Source organism: Berghia stephanieae, chromosome 12 (assembly GCF_034508935.2).
Source record: "Berghia stephanieae isolate SIO BIC M18660-M18661 chromosome 12, UCSD_Bste_1.3, whole genome shotgun sequence".
NCBI classification, from domain to species: Eukaryota; Metazoa; Mollusca; class Gastropoda; order Nudibranchia; family Aeolidiidae; genus Berghia; species Berghia stephanieae.
The window spans coordinates 17,258,402-17,275,609 of record NC_088371.1 but is presented as its reverse complement, the minus strand read 5'-3'; the positions used below and the strand labels follow the sequence as shown (position 1 = coordinate 17,275,609).

General features: G+C 36.1%; 1 protein-coding gene across 1 annotated transcript in view; it reads left to right on the top strand.

Annotated features, from left to right (window-relative positions):
• Positions 1-8,312: 8,312 nt before the first annotated feature.
• LOC144958359 (macrophage mannose receptor 1-like) overlaps positions 8,313-17,208 on the top strand; it is an 85,237-nt gene continuing 76,341 nt past the window's right edge. The window contains exons 1-3 of the mRNA XM_078890313.1: positions 8,313-8,672; positions 13,425-13,592; positions 14,703-14,806. Of these exons, the coding sequence (XP_078746439.1) occupies positions 8,600-8,672; positions 13,425-13,592; positions 14,703-14,806 (345 nt within the window). The 5' untranslated portion in view covers positions 8,313-8,599. The remainder of the gene's footprint in view (positions 8,673-13,424; positions 13,593-14,702; positions 14,807-17,208) is intronic.

Sequence of the window (17,208 nt, the reverse complement as noted above, 5' to 3'; positions counted from 1 at the left end):
GGGTCAAATATAAATAAATAAATGACTGTTTTTGTTCATTTGAACTATGAGTTAACCGAAACGACCTAAAAAAAAAAAAGGAGGTACAAACCAAAGGAAGCATCGTTGTTTATTATTATTTGAGAGAGAGAGAGAGAGAGAGAGAGAGAGAGAGAGAGAGAGAGAGAGAGAGAGAGAGAGAGAGAGAGAGAGAGAGAGAGAGAGAGTTGTGTTTGTTTATCTCCTATAATATATTATAATATATGAGTTTGTGTATGCGTTTAAATTGTAGTAGATACATTCTGCTCGTTACTTCTACCAGTTATTATTAAATCTGTTTTATTTCTATAGCAGAAAAAAAAAAAATCATTATTACTGTCTTTTACAAAGTCATGATGAAAACATATTATAATTTGTAATTTATGAATAATTTCCATGTGACATATTATTTAGCTTATTTATAAATGTATTTATATATCATGCTATTCTTGACTACTTAGTGCCTCGTGAGACAACGGAAAACTCTTATTAAATATGTCCCAGTAGATAGAAATCTCCTACAACGAGTCTAATTTCTATCGATTTGACTTCATCACAGACATGTTGAGCTTTGTCACTGACTGATGGGTGATGATGAAAACCTCTGGACATTGTTTTGTGTCCATTTGTAAGGCATTTTACGCATAGCTCCACTCAACTGGTGTGGATTAGAATCTGTGAATGGACACGGCAGCGATGGACATTGAAAGAGTGTCAGCACAGATGAAGTACCATAGTCAGTACAAAAAGACGCACTGTATGAAAAGCAAGCTTGTATCCATGTGGCCTTCAAAGAGAAATCATATATAGGCCCTAAACAAACAAACAAATAAATCCTTCTTGATTAAATTATGTTCGTTTTGTTTTGTTTGTTTTTGTTTGCGTTTTGTTTTGTTGTTTTTTTTTTTTTTTGTTTTTTTGTTGTTTTTTTTTTGTTTTTGTTTTCTGTTGGTTTTTTTTTTTTTTTTGGTTTTGTTGCTTTGTTTTGTTTTGGTTTTGTTTTTGTTTTGTTTTTTTGTTTTTTGTTTTTTTTTTTTTGTTTGTTATGGGTTGTTGTTTTTTGTGTGTTTTTTTTTTTGTGTTTTTTTTTTTTTTTTTGTTTTTTGTTTTTGTCTTTTATTGCTTGATTGTTGTTTAAAAATGTTTTTTTAGCTTGTTTTGTTTTTAGCTTGTTTGTTTAGGGATGGGGAAGGGTGGAGGGGTTGTTGGATTTTTGTTTGTTTGATATTCTCTTTGTGTGTGTGTGGAGTGTGGATGTTGTTTTTGTTTTGTTGTTGTTGTCGTTGTTTAGTTTTTAGTTTTTTGCTTTTGTTTTTTTTTTAAATTTTGTTTCTTTTATTGTTCTTTTTTTATGAGGGTAAAGGATATACATAGATTCTTAAAAGCGAGAAATAAAAACTAAAATAAATCCTTTGTTTTTAATATATAGCTGTGATAAGAAAGAAAGAAATCTCTTGTATTGAGTTCCATAGAAACGACAAAAATTATTTTTAGTTAATTCTTAAATCACGTAAAATAACGAAACATCAGGCCACACTTGAAACAATGAATTTAAGGGAGAACGAACATGATTTGCTGAACTGATAAAACCCAAAATTTCTCATAATATTATCTTGACACTTTGATAAAAAAAATTCCTTTCTGACATCCAGTTTATCCCAAAATAATATCTACAGCTTTGAGACGTTGGGTCACATAATTTGCAGTCTTAAGCCTAACTTAACAATGGGAAGTTGAATGCAAGCTTCAATTTAATATACGAAAACAGATAAAATGGACGTTTCGGGTTTCCCTTTTATCAACAAAATCGGATGAATGAAACACTAGAGACGAATGAGATAATGTGGAAGTGTCGTTGTTTTAAGATGAATTCATCTTAACAGCGACACTACCACATTTTCCCATTCGTCTGTTGTGTTTCATTCATCCTGTTTCGTTGATAAAGGGGAAACCCGAAACGTCCATTTTATCTGTTTTCGAATATTAAATTGAAGCTTACATCCAATTTCATGTTGATATTTATTTCTTCGAGCTTCGAGCAGCAACATTTACTTTAAGACTAACTTATAAAACTCGTGTCATTTACCAGTTTACTGCCGTATTCTAGAATGACACGACACGTATTTTTTTTAAAATTGGCATGAAAACTCGTCCTTCAAATATCGATCGATTAAAATAATAATAATAATAATAATAATAATAATAATAATAATAATAATAATAATAATAATAATAATAATAATAATAATAATAATAATAATAATAATAATAATAATAATAATAATAATAATAAAATAAAAAATAAAATTCCCTTTATTCATCTCCAAGGGGAAATTTGTCTTTGGGATCAATCTATTCCAAGGGAAGACTGGAATAACCCAGGCGTCAGCCGCTGTGCAGCGCCGCAATGTGAGCTAGGGCGAGGTGACTTGCTCAAGGCCACACAGCGGAGCGGCGGGTGGTCGAACTCGGTACTTTTTGGGTACGAAGCAAAGACCGTACCGCTGAACCACGCTGCCCCATAAATGACCATCGTCTGGGTAAAAACTCCCAAACCAGGGAGCTCTGGAAGTCCCAGAACAGGGTCCCAGGATTGAGAGTTTTTGCCAGATGAGGGTCATTTAAATCTGTCCATTTTTGAAGGACGACTTTTCTGACCAAAACATTAAATACGTGTCATTTTAGATTACGACAATTAAATAATTAAACACATATCTACCCTTATCGTGGAAAGTGAGGTGGGCACGGGCGTGTTCCAGGATATCATATTTGAATTAATTTTATGGAAAATTTTGGAGTGTCACTTTAATGATAACATCATCTTAATTATCTAACAGAAGTTTCATTTGAGATTATTTCAATACATTATCTTTCTTTGCCAATTGTCGCAAAACGATAACAAATATTTCACAATGAAAACCACTCCTCTTTTAGCAAGTTGACTGCGAGCTATGGAAAACTTCTCACGAACAATGCTGAGATCAACCCGATCCTATTTCAAATAACTTTTGTAAATAAATTAAATAAACATATAAATAAACAAATAGATATATGAAAAGCAATGTTTTTAAATAATGATGATGATAATAATAATAATAATAATAATAATAATAATAATAATAATAATAATAATAATAATTAATAATAATAATAATAATAATAATAATAATATAATAATAAGGATGATGATGATTATGATGATGGTGATGATGATGATGATGATGATGATGATGATGATAATAATGATGATGATGATGATGATGATGATGATGATGATGATGATGATGATGATGATGATGATGGAGATGATGATGATGATGGAGGAGGAGGAGGAGGAGGAGGAGGAGGAGGAGGAAGAAGAAGAGGAGGAAATCGAGAAGGAGAAAATGAAGAAGAAAAAGAACTTCCATTCCAAATTCTCATTGCAAGAAAGAAAAAAAATCAAAATTACCCAGTGGCTTCGAACCCAAGACATTTTTATTCAAATGCGATTGACCAAAATCTTTTTATCTTACCTAGCATTATTTTATCTTTACAAAGATATCGATAAACTTTTCACATTTCATTTACTGAATACATCTCGTACCAGGTATAGAAAAGATAAAAAACGATTAATAAATTAGAATGCGATAAAAATTCTGAGAAAAACAACGTTTCCTTGTTTGTTTGTTTTCAAAAATTTTACGGCGCTTGCAACACATTTAGGTCATATCAGCACCAGTAAAAGGTGTGTGTGTGTGTGTTGGGGGGGGGGGGGGGGGATAAGAGTAAAAACGTTCACAAGTAAAAGCACCCACGAAAAAGTAAGACAACGAGGAATTGTTCAAAAAGGGAACAGACGTTTATTCCAATAGCACACTATCAGTGTTCTTTGTTTGAGATCACATGAACGTCTCATCCGAAAACCAGCACATGATTCCACTAAGAGGAATACACTCAAATGTTTACTATAAATGTTCAAAATAAAAATAAAATAAAACGATCAGTACATAACAGGGAGCTGATGTACAAGGGAAAACATACAACTTCCCAAAATTAACACCATACATTTGACTGTTTCCCTCTCAGCCAAGGACTCCGGCAAGAGCCATGACAAAACCAAGTAATCCCATTCCAAGACAAAGACAGGAAGCAACTCTGAAAACAGATATAGGGGGATAGGCGAGTTTAATAAATACAAAGAAATGAAAGAACACGTTTATTCCACCCCTCCAAGTAAGATTCTTGGAAATTTCGGGACCAATTGTATGGTAGGTAAGGTACTTTTTTAGGGTAAGGTGGGGGAATTCCACACCTGGGATAATTCCACAGTCACATTCATTAGATCTAGCTCTTCGTAGAAAGCATGCAAAAAAAAAAAAAAAAAAAATCATTGGAAATTTCAAAGTTTTAACTGCCTTTGATGTCTATTTCTTTTTTCTTTTAACACAAGAAGCAGCCACTTCTACTATTGTTGAATTCTGGTAATTTTAAATGTTTTTAAAAGCCCATTGAAGGTAAGTGCAAGACTTACGGTTTTCAAATATGGCAAAATGTTGTTAAATATATTCTTCAACTTTGAAGCTCAGGCTAGAAATGGTTAATCATTCAACGGACAGGTAACATTTCCCCCAAACCTGTCCCAGGTGCCTTAAGTAAGATGCTGTACCTATTTTAGATTCATAAAGGTCGGGGACACCCGTCTGGTGTGGAATTTCTCGTGTCTTTTTGCGAAAGTTTTTTTAAAAATCAAAATCCTTTGTCAATGGTTTTATTTTACTAAGGGGGGCCCCAGCTATCATTTCATTTAAATAGTTTTATCCTTATCCTTCGAATCGTAATAATTTGTATTGTTCTACATCTGTTTCAATGATAATTTGACCCAGAAAAGAAAAAAAACCCGTTGGATTTGTATTCAGGCGCCCCAAAACATTATTTTTAATTGCCAATCAACTGTATTTTACACTTTAAAACCAATCAAATGAGCGAAAATAGTCTGCAATCGTTGAATAAATTTTGTTAACCTCGGTTCCAGTGTATCAGCGTCAAAGTCCCTTTCAAACGGATGTCTTCAAGGATGCGTATGTTTTCCATGCCACTGCTATACATAATTTACACCAAAACACTGCGTATCAGAGACACATTGTTGCGAAATCATGAAATGCGCCGATGATACATTCCAGTCCATAGTATCTTATCAATGACGTAAATTGTGAATACCTCTTGTTATACTCTGAGGCTAAGAGCTGTTTCTAAAAAGGAAGTAGTTCGTAGATCGTCCTCGTGATCAAAACTCTGACCTCTCATAGCTAAGTTGAGATCTTATCTAATTAAACATAGTGAACTTGACAAAATTGACACATTTTTGACATTTTCTACGCCAGACCGTGTACTGTTTAAAGATAGGCCTAATGATGTTGACAATTCAGATAAAGATAGGTTCCGGGAGTAGTTAGTATGAAGTAGGCTTTCGTCAACAGGGCTCTTCATAATTTTAATCACATTCGTTACGATTTAGCCAACATTTTTCTTTTTCAGATTTGTCTTGTATCTTTAGTATAGCCATAATATATTATACAGTTTTTGTAAAGCTTGTTTTTGGTGCACACAATTATGTATAGTATGTCCTTAGTGCTTCTGAGTTTGAGTGTAAATATATTAATTTTTTGTTGATATTTCGGGAAAAATCCTGAAAATGGTCGATAAGAAGAGAATTAAAATTCATGGGCATTGAATCAGTTTTGAGATAAGGATGCTTTGTACTGGGAATACATTTCGCTTGAAATGCTTACCTTTGATAACATTATTTCATATCAATCATTAATCCGACTGTCCCACAAAGAGTATTTCTCCTAATTATGTTTGTTTGTTTTTAAGGGTTTTACGGCGCTTGCAACACCTTTAGGTCATATCAGCGCCAGTAAAAAGGAAGAAAATTGGATAGTAAAAAGATTCTAGAATTACAAGGACTTGAGGAAAAAATAAGACAAAGAGGAATTGGTTAAATAGGAAACAGCAGATGTAGATTCCAAGAGCACAACATCAATGTACCTAGTTTGAGATCACTTAAAAGTCTCACCCATACACCAGCACAAGTCCCCACTAAGAGGAATACAGTCAAATGCTTACATTATACATTCAAAATAACAAATAAATACATAACAAAGAGATGATTTATAAGGAAAAAAATAATCTCCCAAAATAATAACTAATAATAACTATGCATTTAACTGTTTCCCTCCCAGCCAAGCACTACAGCCATGGCCAAGACAAAACCTAGTAATCTCATTCCAAGACAAAGACAGAAAGCAAATTGGAAACATATATATGGGGATAGAAGACACAGTAATTGCCACCCTTCCCACTATGGGAGGCCAGGAACCCCACCCAGCTTCTCCCAATTAAACGAATTGTCAATCCACCAAAGTTAAGAAATGTAGTGACGTGATTTATTTTTTTTTTTGCATGTGGGCTTATCTTTCAAGAAACGATACACATTTTGAATACCGATAGTGATAGTCCAGTTATCTCATAATGCAGAATTTCTTTGATATTTACAACGTTTATAATAAAATATGAATCAAACTTTAAAATGTTTACAGTTACAGTAATCGTGTTTTTATTCTCTTTTCCGTGCAAAAATTAATTATAACAAAGTTGCGTTCAGCGGCGTAGCTTAGCAAATATTTTTGGGTTGTTTCAAATAGTGTAAAAAGATAGAGCATTTATATATGGTTCTTCACAGCATCGAAAACAGGCTCACATCGCTTTTTGATTTATCTCTTCCCTGTTGGACAACGCACATATACTATATGTGACCCAACGTCTCAAAACGTATTATGTCGGGATGAACCAGATGCTAAAAAGCCGAAATTAACGCTAAACTGGTCAATGCTATGAATTAATAGTATCGATACCCTGAAATATGATATTCATTCTCCTCCGTAAATCATACAAACTCAACTTAAGTCTGTTATTTCTTATTATAAATTCAATTTTTAGCATCTTAATCATCCCGACATAATACCGTTTTGAGGCGAGGGGTCACATATTGGACGACACAAGCAGTCAGATAGGTGCTAATAAATGTTTTCGGACAAAGACATTGATGCCAGAAACCAGGGAGATCTCCGAATTTTTTATGCCCGTCTTAGAAAGGACGCGGAGAACTGCCTTTCACAAAGACATAATCCCCGCGCACAAGACATGTCACGAAAATCGACTGGCCACCAATCGCCATCGAGAACGGTTCACATCTGATATTCTTGAATTATATCACTTGGAAGGGGGGGGGGTAGAATGAAATAATTTGAGATATCAGTGAATCTAAACTTATTTTTAACACCAAGCAGATTCCATGTATGTTTTGTGCTGTAGAAAGTTTCAAATTATTATTCATTTGACATCTCCACTCTCATCTACTAATAGTATTCGTATGTATTGCTATTCGCCGCATGCCACGAAAAAGAATTCTGCGCTTCGACTATCTGGAGAAATACGTGTAAATTTTCAGTGCTATACTCTTTCATTTTGACAATTTTTATGTTTAATCCACATTGTTATCAATTTTTATGAATGTAGAAATCATAAAAGGAAGCTACGCCTTTGGCGTTTAAATATTAATTGTAACAATTGTTTATGTCAAGTGTATGCAATGTGTACAATTTGCTGTTTCATGTTGAACCCAGGATGGCAGTGATAGAGGGTAGAGCACATGAATCTCATGAAAAGTAATCCCCTGGCCAATCCTGTGGGGAGTTCAGTGATCGTAATCACAACAGAATTCTCTGTGTATAATATTGTTATTGTAAACCATCTAAATGTTCACTCATCCCAGACCCTTCATTTTTATAATATACCGTAAAGAATAAAAATCCCAAACCAAAATATGGTAATGTAGCCGATGCAAAAACAAAACAAAACAAAACAAAACAAACAACAACAACAAAAAACAAAAGAAAAAAACCCCCAAACAATCGGTTTAACGTCACTAACAGTTCTAGTGTTCCATCCAATTATCATTACAATCCATCAGAAGATTATAAAGATATCAACCCCAACGAGTGCGCAGGGGTTGTTGAACGGACCATAATATTCATTATCATCGTTATCTCAGTAATTATCAAAAATGAAAAAAAACAAAACAAAACCCAACAAATGTTTTCAATGTTTAATGTATAAATTACCTGTTAATGAAACTTATGCTTTTTTTTTTTTTTGAGTTATTGGGTCGTAGTATTATCAGTATAAAGAGAATTTTACTAGGAATAATAATATAATCTCAACATAAAAACATTATAAAATCGTCTAACTTAGCTTTACTTCGAGTTGATTTTTTGTGTGCAGGTTTTAGTGATTCCCTTCGTTCGACTTCCAACTCTGGTTATCTTGTGTGTAATGTGTTGTGATATGATTGCTCACAATTGTCACTTTGATCAAACTTTGTCGCGTAAAGGTTTTCTTATGTAGATAAATATTGGTACCCATTTCCAGTGTTTTGACAATTACCTTTTTGTAACTAATTGAATTAGATAAGCAAAAAGAACCAAATTTTCGTCAATCTCAAGGGAAGTTTTTCAGTGTTTTATAATTCTTTTTCGTCATGGTTTCGGTTAGCTTGAATATTGTTCCTTTGACAGCCTCTGCTATTTTATCATTGGTTATTCTTGTCAATGGTGGGTAGTTACATCATTATCATCATCATCATCATCATCATCATCATCATCATTATGACTATTATCATCATCATCATCATCATCATCATCATCATCATCATCATCATCATCATCATCATCATCGTCATCATCATTACCATCATCATCATCATCATCATCATCATCATCATCATCATCATCATCATCATCGTTATTATTATGCCTATCATCATCATCATCATCATCATCATCATCATCATCATCATCATCATCATCATCATCATCATCGACGTCGCCGTCGTCGTCGTCGTCGTCGTCGTCGTCGTAATCATCATCTTCATCTTCATCAACGTCATTATATTCATGATCATCATCGCCACCATTATCAATACTACCTTATTATTCATATCATTATCATTGTTATTATAATAATAATAAGAATTATTATTATTATTAGTTTCATTATTATTTTTTATCACTATCATAGCCATTGTTATTTTTATCATCATCATCATCATCATCATCATCATCATCATCATCATCATCATCATCATCATCATCAACATCATCATCATCATCATCATTATCATCATCATCATCCTCGTCGACGCCGTCGTCCTCGTCGTCGTCGTCGTCGTAATCTGTAACGTGTAGCGCTGATGAACAGCTGCATCTATTACCACGTCGGTTGATGAAGGCAAAGTTTCTATTCTTGCTCTTCTGGATCTGAGTGCGGCGTTTGACACGATCGACCACTCGATACTTGTCAAACGCCTCTCTGAATCATTTGGACTGTCTGGAAATGTACTGAAGTGGTTTGAGTCGTATTTAAATGATCGTTCACAGTCAATAATTGTAAATGAGAATCAGTCCTCTTCTTTTAAAATAATGTATGGAGTACCTCATGGTTTAGTGTTGGGGCCTTTACTCTCCACACTTTACACGCAACCATTAGGCGATATTATTAGAAGGTATGACAGTAATTTCCATATGTACGCTGATGATATTCAGCCTTATAAATCGTGCAAGCCGTCTGATGTGAGCCTATTGGCTCAAGCAATGGAGAACTGAGTGAATGATGTTAAGAACTGGATGGTCATAATTAAATAAAAAATGAACGAAGAAAAAACAGAAATTCTATATTACGACCCGAAAAAAATCTTAAATAACATTGAATCATTATTTTCTGGTAATTGAGAACGAAAAAGTTTATTTTACGGACAAAACTAAGAACTTATGAGTATATTTTGACTCCATGTTCACCATGAGACATGACGGCTTATGTAAAACTTTGTCCTTTGAAATTTGCTAGATCTTTAGATCAAAACACTATTCAAACACTTGTTTCAACCTTTTTATTTTCTAGGATTGATTAAAGCAATGCTTTAATGTATAACATTCCCAATTTTCTGCTAAACAAGCTCCAGAGCCAACATAATCATACTCAGCGGCGTGGCGTATTGACGGCATATGGTGGTGCCATGATGAGAAAAAAAATTCTAATACAGTGAACACGGTTAAGAGGAGAGAGCACGACATATTAAAAACTCTCTTTTATGGAAGGGTGGGGGAGGGTCGATGGTTTCTACGAGTGGACAAAACTCACAAAAACAAATAATTCATGAAAACAACAAGCCACAACACTGAGATACAAGTCCCGTATGAAAAGGTCTTTGTAATTATTCTTTGTCCACCATTTAAAGGATTGGATTTGGTAGATAATGCAATCAATATGTTATAAATGTAAATCAAAAGAGGAAAAAAAACCTATGACAGAAATTACTTACTTTTAGTACTTGTAAAACAAATCTGCACTGCGATGTTTCATCTCTGCAAATCTTTTTATAATGTGTTTATTGAAATCTGGAATGGCATATATTTCAGCTTTGTGAATTGACAGAATCATTAATGAATTTAACCACTCCTGTCTCATTGAATTTCGCAACAAAAAAATTTCACTCTTTTAAGGGTGCTAAAACAACGTTCAGGAGGTTAAGAAATACGATGGAAGTGGTTAAGGTCACTATAGCCTATAGATGTCCATGATTTGTCAGTGTTTGTTGTATCTGTAAAAAGTAGACAATAAAAACAAAAGACTAAACTAACTGTGAGCCATTCATGCCTGTCATACCATGTCACTGAAAAAGAGCGTTTTCGAGATTTCCACACCTGTGTTAATTCAAAATCTGTTGGTTGGTGAGGAACTAGTCTTTTTATTTCTAATTTGTCATCTAGTGTCAATCTCCCAAACGGTCGGTGAAGTAAAGAGTCAACTTGATTCATTGCAATTCATTGTTTAACAAAACAAAACAAAGTATATCTCAAATAATGGAAATCAGTGGAATACGATTAATGATTGCACAAATAAAAGGTAGATTCAGATCTTAAAGCATCACAAAGAAAAAATCACTCCACTTAAGTACTTAAAAATCTAAAAACACACCAAAAGTATAACTGTTGACAGTCTTCGCTTTCTTTCTCTGACTGACACAAATACACACGCACAAACACACACACACACACACACACACACACACACACAAATAAACACTCATTCACACGTAACCATCAACTCGGCACTACAAGCAAGAAAAATGTTGGTAAATTCGTCCACAATGCTTCGTTGCAAAGAATTACTTTATTCAATAATCGTGAAAAAGAGGTGGGGGGTTTGATATGTCACATTTTAAAGTTTTATGATGTTTTTCTTTGCTGCTTACAAATAAACTTAACAATGATCAGTGTTTTTGACAGTTAATGTAATATTTTGGATGGCCGAAGTTACCCTACATTGGCAATTGCCTAAAATAAACGTTTTTGAACCTTGAACCTAATTTGGCGCATCCCCCCAGTCCAACGGTGGAGCTCTCAGATCCTGGCACAAGTCGAGGGGTTTTCCGCTATTTGAAGATAGTATAATTCGACCTAGTTTCTCGCTCAATCAGCTGTCGCGATACTAATGGATATAGCATTAACTGGAGCTGGGATTGCTTTGCACCACGGTGTTGACTCTCTCACTACTTCGCGCAGTGATGTCTCCAACACACGAGTCGGCGCAGTGCGTGACTCGGAATCTTGAATAGAGTGGAGACTAAAAAGGCAGCAGCTTCTTATGGTTCACACTATTATGTTATGACGATCGACCCAATCAGCAAAGTCCGGTCCGCATTCGTGCACCGTCGCGAACCCGCCTGGTAGCATCGTCACAACACACCTTTCGACTAGATGCTCTGCCGTTTCGGGTTCTTGCCCACAGCGTGGACATATTGGACAGGAAGTTAGACCCCACTGATGTAACGCACCGGCCGTTAGGCAGCTCCTCGACCGAAGCCGATTCGCAGCTACCCAGTGTCTCCTCTTACTGGTATCAAAGCCTGGCAACTTCTCACCAAGCTTAGAGGAGTGTAGGTCCCCGCCCCCACGAGAGATTGAATTCGTTTAAACCGACTTCCATCTCGTATGTGCAGCTCTGTCCGTAGTCAGGGATTCTGCGTACAAGGGTTGCCGGGACTTATTTCGGCTCGAAACGGGGGCACCGTTCATTATGCGCATGAGAGGGGTATTCCCATTCCCTCTCTCTTTGATCTTACTCAGACAGTTTCCAGTAATGGTCTCCCTCCGGACATCGGGGGGCTGGATTGCTGCCATTATCGGGCCCCATTCTCTAGGGATTGTTGCTAGCGTTCCCGACACTATGTGCATCGACTTGCGAAGTTTTACATCCACCTTCTCAACGTTTCTGCTTCTACCCCACACTGGAGCGCAATACTCCGCGGTGGAATAGCATAGTGCCAGGGCGGATGTTCTCAGGAGCGCTTGGCTAGCGCCCCAAGTCGATCCCGCCAGCTTCCTCAGAAGACTGTTGCGTTTCTCTATCTTCCGGGCAACCCCTTCGAGATGAACCCGATAGGTAAGGCTGCGATCCAACGTCACCCCTAAATATTTTGGACGCGGCTCATATGGGAGTGGCTGTTCCCCGACTAGGACATTCAGTTTACGGGTGTGCCAACCATTGCATAAGTGAAATGCAGTGGCCACGGTTTTTTGAAGTGTTCATCTTCAGGTACCACTTGTCAAAGTAGGATTTGAGTCTGGTGACGTCCTCGCTGAGTACGCTCTCGAGACGGGTCCACACTTTACTCTGAGTAACGAGTGCCCAGTCGTCTGCGTATCCCAGCTTCAGGGCGGAAGTGTTCGGCATATCGCTAATGTAAACGTTAAACAACATTGGCGCAAGTTCCGACCCCTGAGGGACCCCATTCTTCAATTTCCTTACTTTGCTCGTGACGTCTCCCAGCGCGACGTGGAATTGCCTTTTGTGTCTGCCTCGCATTCCGGTGCAGCCTTCGCGAAATTCCGATCTGGGTCCAATTTCTTTATCAAACGCCAAGCGTGGCGGCTGGGGTGTGTAAAGTCGAGATTATTATTATTATTTTTATTATTATTATTATTATTATTATTATTATTATTATTATTATTATTATTATTATTATTATTATTATTATTATTACTATTATCAATTTCATTGAGAGTGTTATCATAATCATCATTTTGATTATCATTGTTATTATTATTATCATCATTATAACTGTTACTCTATCATCATCATCATCATCATCATCATCATCATCATCATCATCATCATCATCATCATCATCATCATCATCATCAGCCATAACAAGAACAATAACAACATCAACAACAACAACATAATAATAATAATCATCATTATCATTCATATAATGTCTTTTTCTGTTTTGCTCCATAAAATAGGTGACCTCATTTGCGATCCTAGGTGGACCCTATACTACAACGAACAGAAATGCCTCAAATACTTTAAATCGCCCAAACAGACCTGGGATGAGGCTAGAAAATACTGCCATGGTTACCAAGGTGACCTGGTTAGAATTGACAACAAAGAGAAACAGGACTTTTTCAATGGTGAGAAATTTCGTCTTTTTTTTTTTTCTCTTTTAGTTATTCTTCTGCTGCCTAAAAAAAGGTCATGAAGAAAAATAAGAATAATATTAAGCCAGGTCATCGTGGCTTTTACAGTTAAGTTGATAACACACACACACCTACACACACACATACACACACACACACACACACATATATATATATATATATATAAACACACATGCGCAAATAAATCAATAAAATGGACTGTACGTTTTTTTTTGTTTCAATTCTTTCTTTTTTTATTTCACACTTCTGTACTTATCAATATTATCATCACCTTGACTTTTAGCTCAAACTAAAACACATATAGACACAAAGACAAACATATACACAATTTTATATCTATATACCTACATATATGTATGTATGTATGTATGTATGTATGTATGTATGTATGTATGTATGTATGTATGTATGTATATATATATATATATATATATATATATATATATATAGTTCGAAGATGACGTCACTCAGGCCTTTGTTATTGTTTTTGCCATCCGTGTTTGTGAGTTGTTCTCACCAAACTGTATTAACCTGACTATAAACGTTCATGGTTACACAGAGTTTGTGTGTTGGTCCGTTATACTTCCGGATGGCAATGTTGTGAACTCCTTGGCCAAGGAGTATATATATATATATACATTCATGAGTGTTGGTGGGTACTTGTAGGTACGAGAGTGTTCGATAATGTTGGTTAGAGCATATAAAAATAAATAAAGTCACTCACGTACTTTATGTCGAAATTGTCTCGACTTACTTTTTGTCGAGACACTTGTTTTGGCACGCTTCGTCTCGTGGGCACAGGATGCGAATATTTAATTTAAACGTATAGCATCAATAGTCTGGTTAAGAGAATTTTGCGAAAACTTGTCGCCCAAGCGGCGGTCTAAACCAATGGATGCTGTGCGTTTCGGTAAAAAAAAATCAAGAAAAAACATTTAAAAACTCATAATATCCACCAGCCGAATATAACGTACCAACGCACAAAATTGGCTATCAACAATAACAAAGAACTGAGTGACGTCAATATCGTACCCTTTATATATTCTTTAATTATTCATAATATATTTTTTTTACTTTTTACAGATTACACCAACAGCTACTCCACAACTATTTGGATCGGTCTCAGAAGAACAAAAGCAAATGGAAAACCATTTCATTGGTTGGATGACAAAATATCGTTAACAAGAGTAAGAAGAATGAACGGTCTCGAGCTTTTGTATCCACCCAGTTGATATCATTCTCTCTCACCGTAGCCATCGTTAACTTATAGCCCTGACACTAGAAGCCTCTAGGACTTATAGTTTGACGTCATTTTTAGATTTGCGTAGCGTCTAGTGAGTTGTCATTAATAGAGCTCAAGGAAACAAGAGAATCAATTGGTTGAACTATAGATAGAACGAAGATGACGTCACTCAGGTCTTTGTTATTGTTTTTGCCATCCACGTTTATGAGTACTTTTCACTAAACTGTCGGAACCAGGCTATAAAAGTTCATGGTTACACATAGTTTTGTGTGTTGGTCCGTTATACTTCCGGATGGCAATGTTGTGAGCTTCTTAGCCAAATGCATACTATCTATTGAATAAAACTCACGATTTGTTTTCTTTTGTGGCCAAAGACTGGCATTTTGACGTCAGTTTTGGTCAGTGTCAGGCTATAAGTTAACGATGGCTATGCTCTCACTCAATCCCATGACCAGTTGATACGCCTGGGGGACATGCAGGATGTGGACTTCACAACCTCACGTCATTCATCACGGTCTCTGGCCTTTTCTCGAAGGTTATATTGATAGAATGAATTTGACGTCACTCGGGTCTTTGTTATTGTTTATTTATTTATTTATTTTGGCCATCCACGTTTATGAATAATTCTCACTAAGCTGCAGGAACCAGACGATACACGTTTAAGGTTACACATAGTATTGTGTGTTGGTCCGTTATGCTTCCGGATGGCAATGTTATGAGCTTCTTAGCCAAGCGCATACTATCTATACAGATAAGTGAGATTTGCTCATAAACATGGATGGTAAAAAGCAATAACAAAGACAAGAGTGACGTCATCTTCGTTCTATCTGTAAACGTTTAAGGTTACACATAGTTTTGTGTGTTGGTCCGTTATATTTCCGGATGTAATGTTGTGAACTTCTTAGTCAAGCGCACCCTATCATTTGGTCCAGGCCTATCCACTCTTTGATGTTGTCTTGCCATAGTTGTTTTTTTTTCTTCTGTCTTCCTCTCCTCCTCTATCCCTTCACAATGAGTACCCTACATGACGGTCTTGCACGGGTTATCAAGGGCGGGCAGTGTATCCGAACCATGACAGTTTCCTTCTTGTTGATTTTTTACAGTATTACCAACAACAACAACAACAACAACAAAAAACTAAAGATTTTTACCCTTTTGACACAGTGATACGAGAAGCATGGGTTAGAAACGTAATAGTTAACAAACTTGAGATATTTACCCTTTTCCCATGCAGTAATACAACAGGCTAGAGATGTTTACCCTTTTGACACACAGTGATGCAACACACTAGAAGTATTACCCCTTTTGACTCATAGTAACACCGGAGTCTGCTCAATAGTATAAAGGCTAACCCACACCCGTGACTTGACTCCGACGACCCGGCACTGCCGTCCTCTGCCATCTTCCGGATAAAGATGTCGGGCACCGATAAAATACTAAGAATAAAGAGAAGAGCCGCTAGACCTACCTATACCAAGCTCAAAACAAAAACAAAAAAACCGGCAGAGGACGTCGGGTGCTTGGTATGGGTAGGTCTAGCGGCTCTTCTCTTTATTCTTAGTATTTTGTCCATGTCCGACGTTTTTATTCGGAGGACGGCAGAGAACGGCAGTGCGGGGTCGTCGGAGTCAGTCTGAGGTGTGGGTTAGCCCTTAGCCTTACTATGAGAGGGAAATTTAAACTCAGCGTTAAGGACTGTGCAGTCTATCCTTTTTTAAAACTTCAACGAGAGAAAATGCACGCCATATTTGGTCATATAATGTCAAATATGACTGTCGCGTCTATGTAGAAGAGTGACATGTAGAGAGATAGGAGTCGGATAGTTTCCCCATAGACATAGTTATCTGGTGCCACATTATTTTTTCCCCTGTTATAGTCGGGTAAAGCTCTTGACAACTAGACTGATAGAAAGAAATGTTTTTAGGTTCAAAGAAATATGTAGTAGAAGTAGTGGTAGATTATTGGCACGTTATATAGGGATAGGTAGGTTCAGACGGTAAGCATTAATCCCGTTAAAGAAGAAGTACTTTAATATAAATCTACAGAATTGCCCCATACAATAACAAGTCAACATATAATTAGCCAAAGAATAATAGTGCTGGTTTTAATTCAATAAATTTAGGCTATGGGTATTTAATTTTCATCCCGTATCACAAACTATTCATTTTTCTTTGTAATAGTGCTTATCTGGTGGCGGCGCTAAGTTTTCTTCTGTTCTGTGGGGCAGGAGCCGTTCACTTCCAGTTGTCTCATTGGATCACTTACCAGATTCAACTTTGTATCACTTATAGCCAAATAGTCGTTTACTTGTTCTCCAGGTGCATGTTTGGTCGGTACCCCGATCTG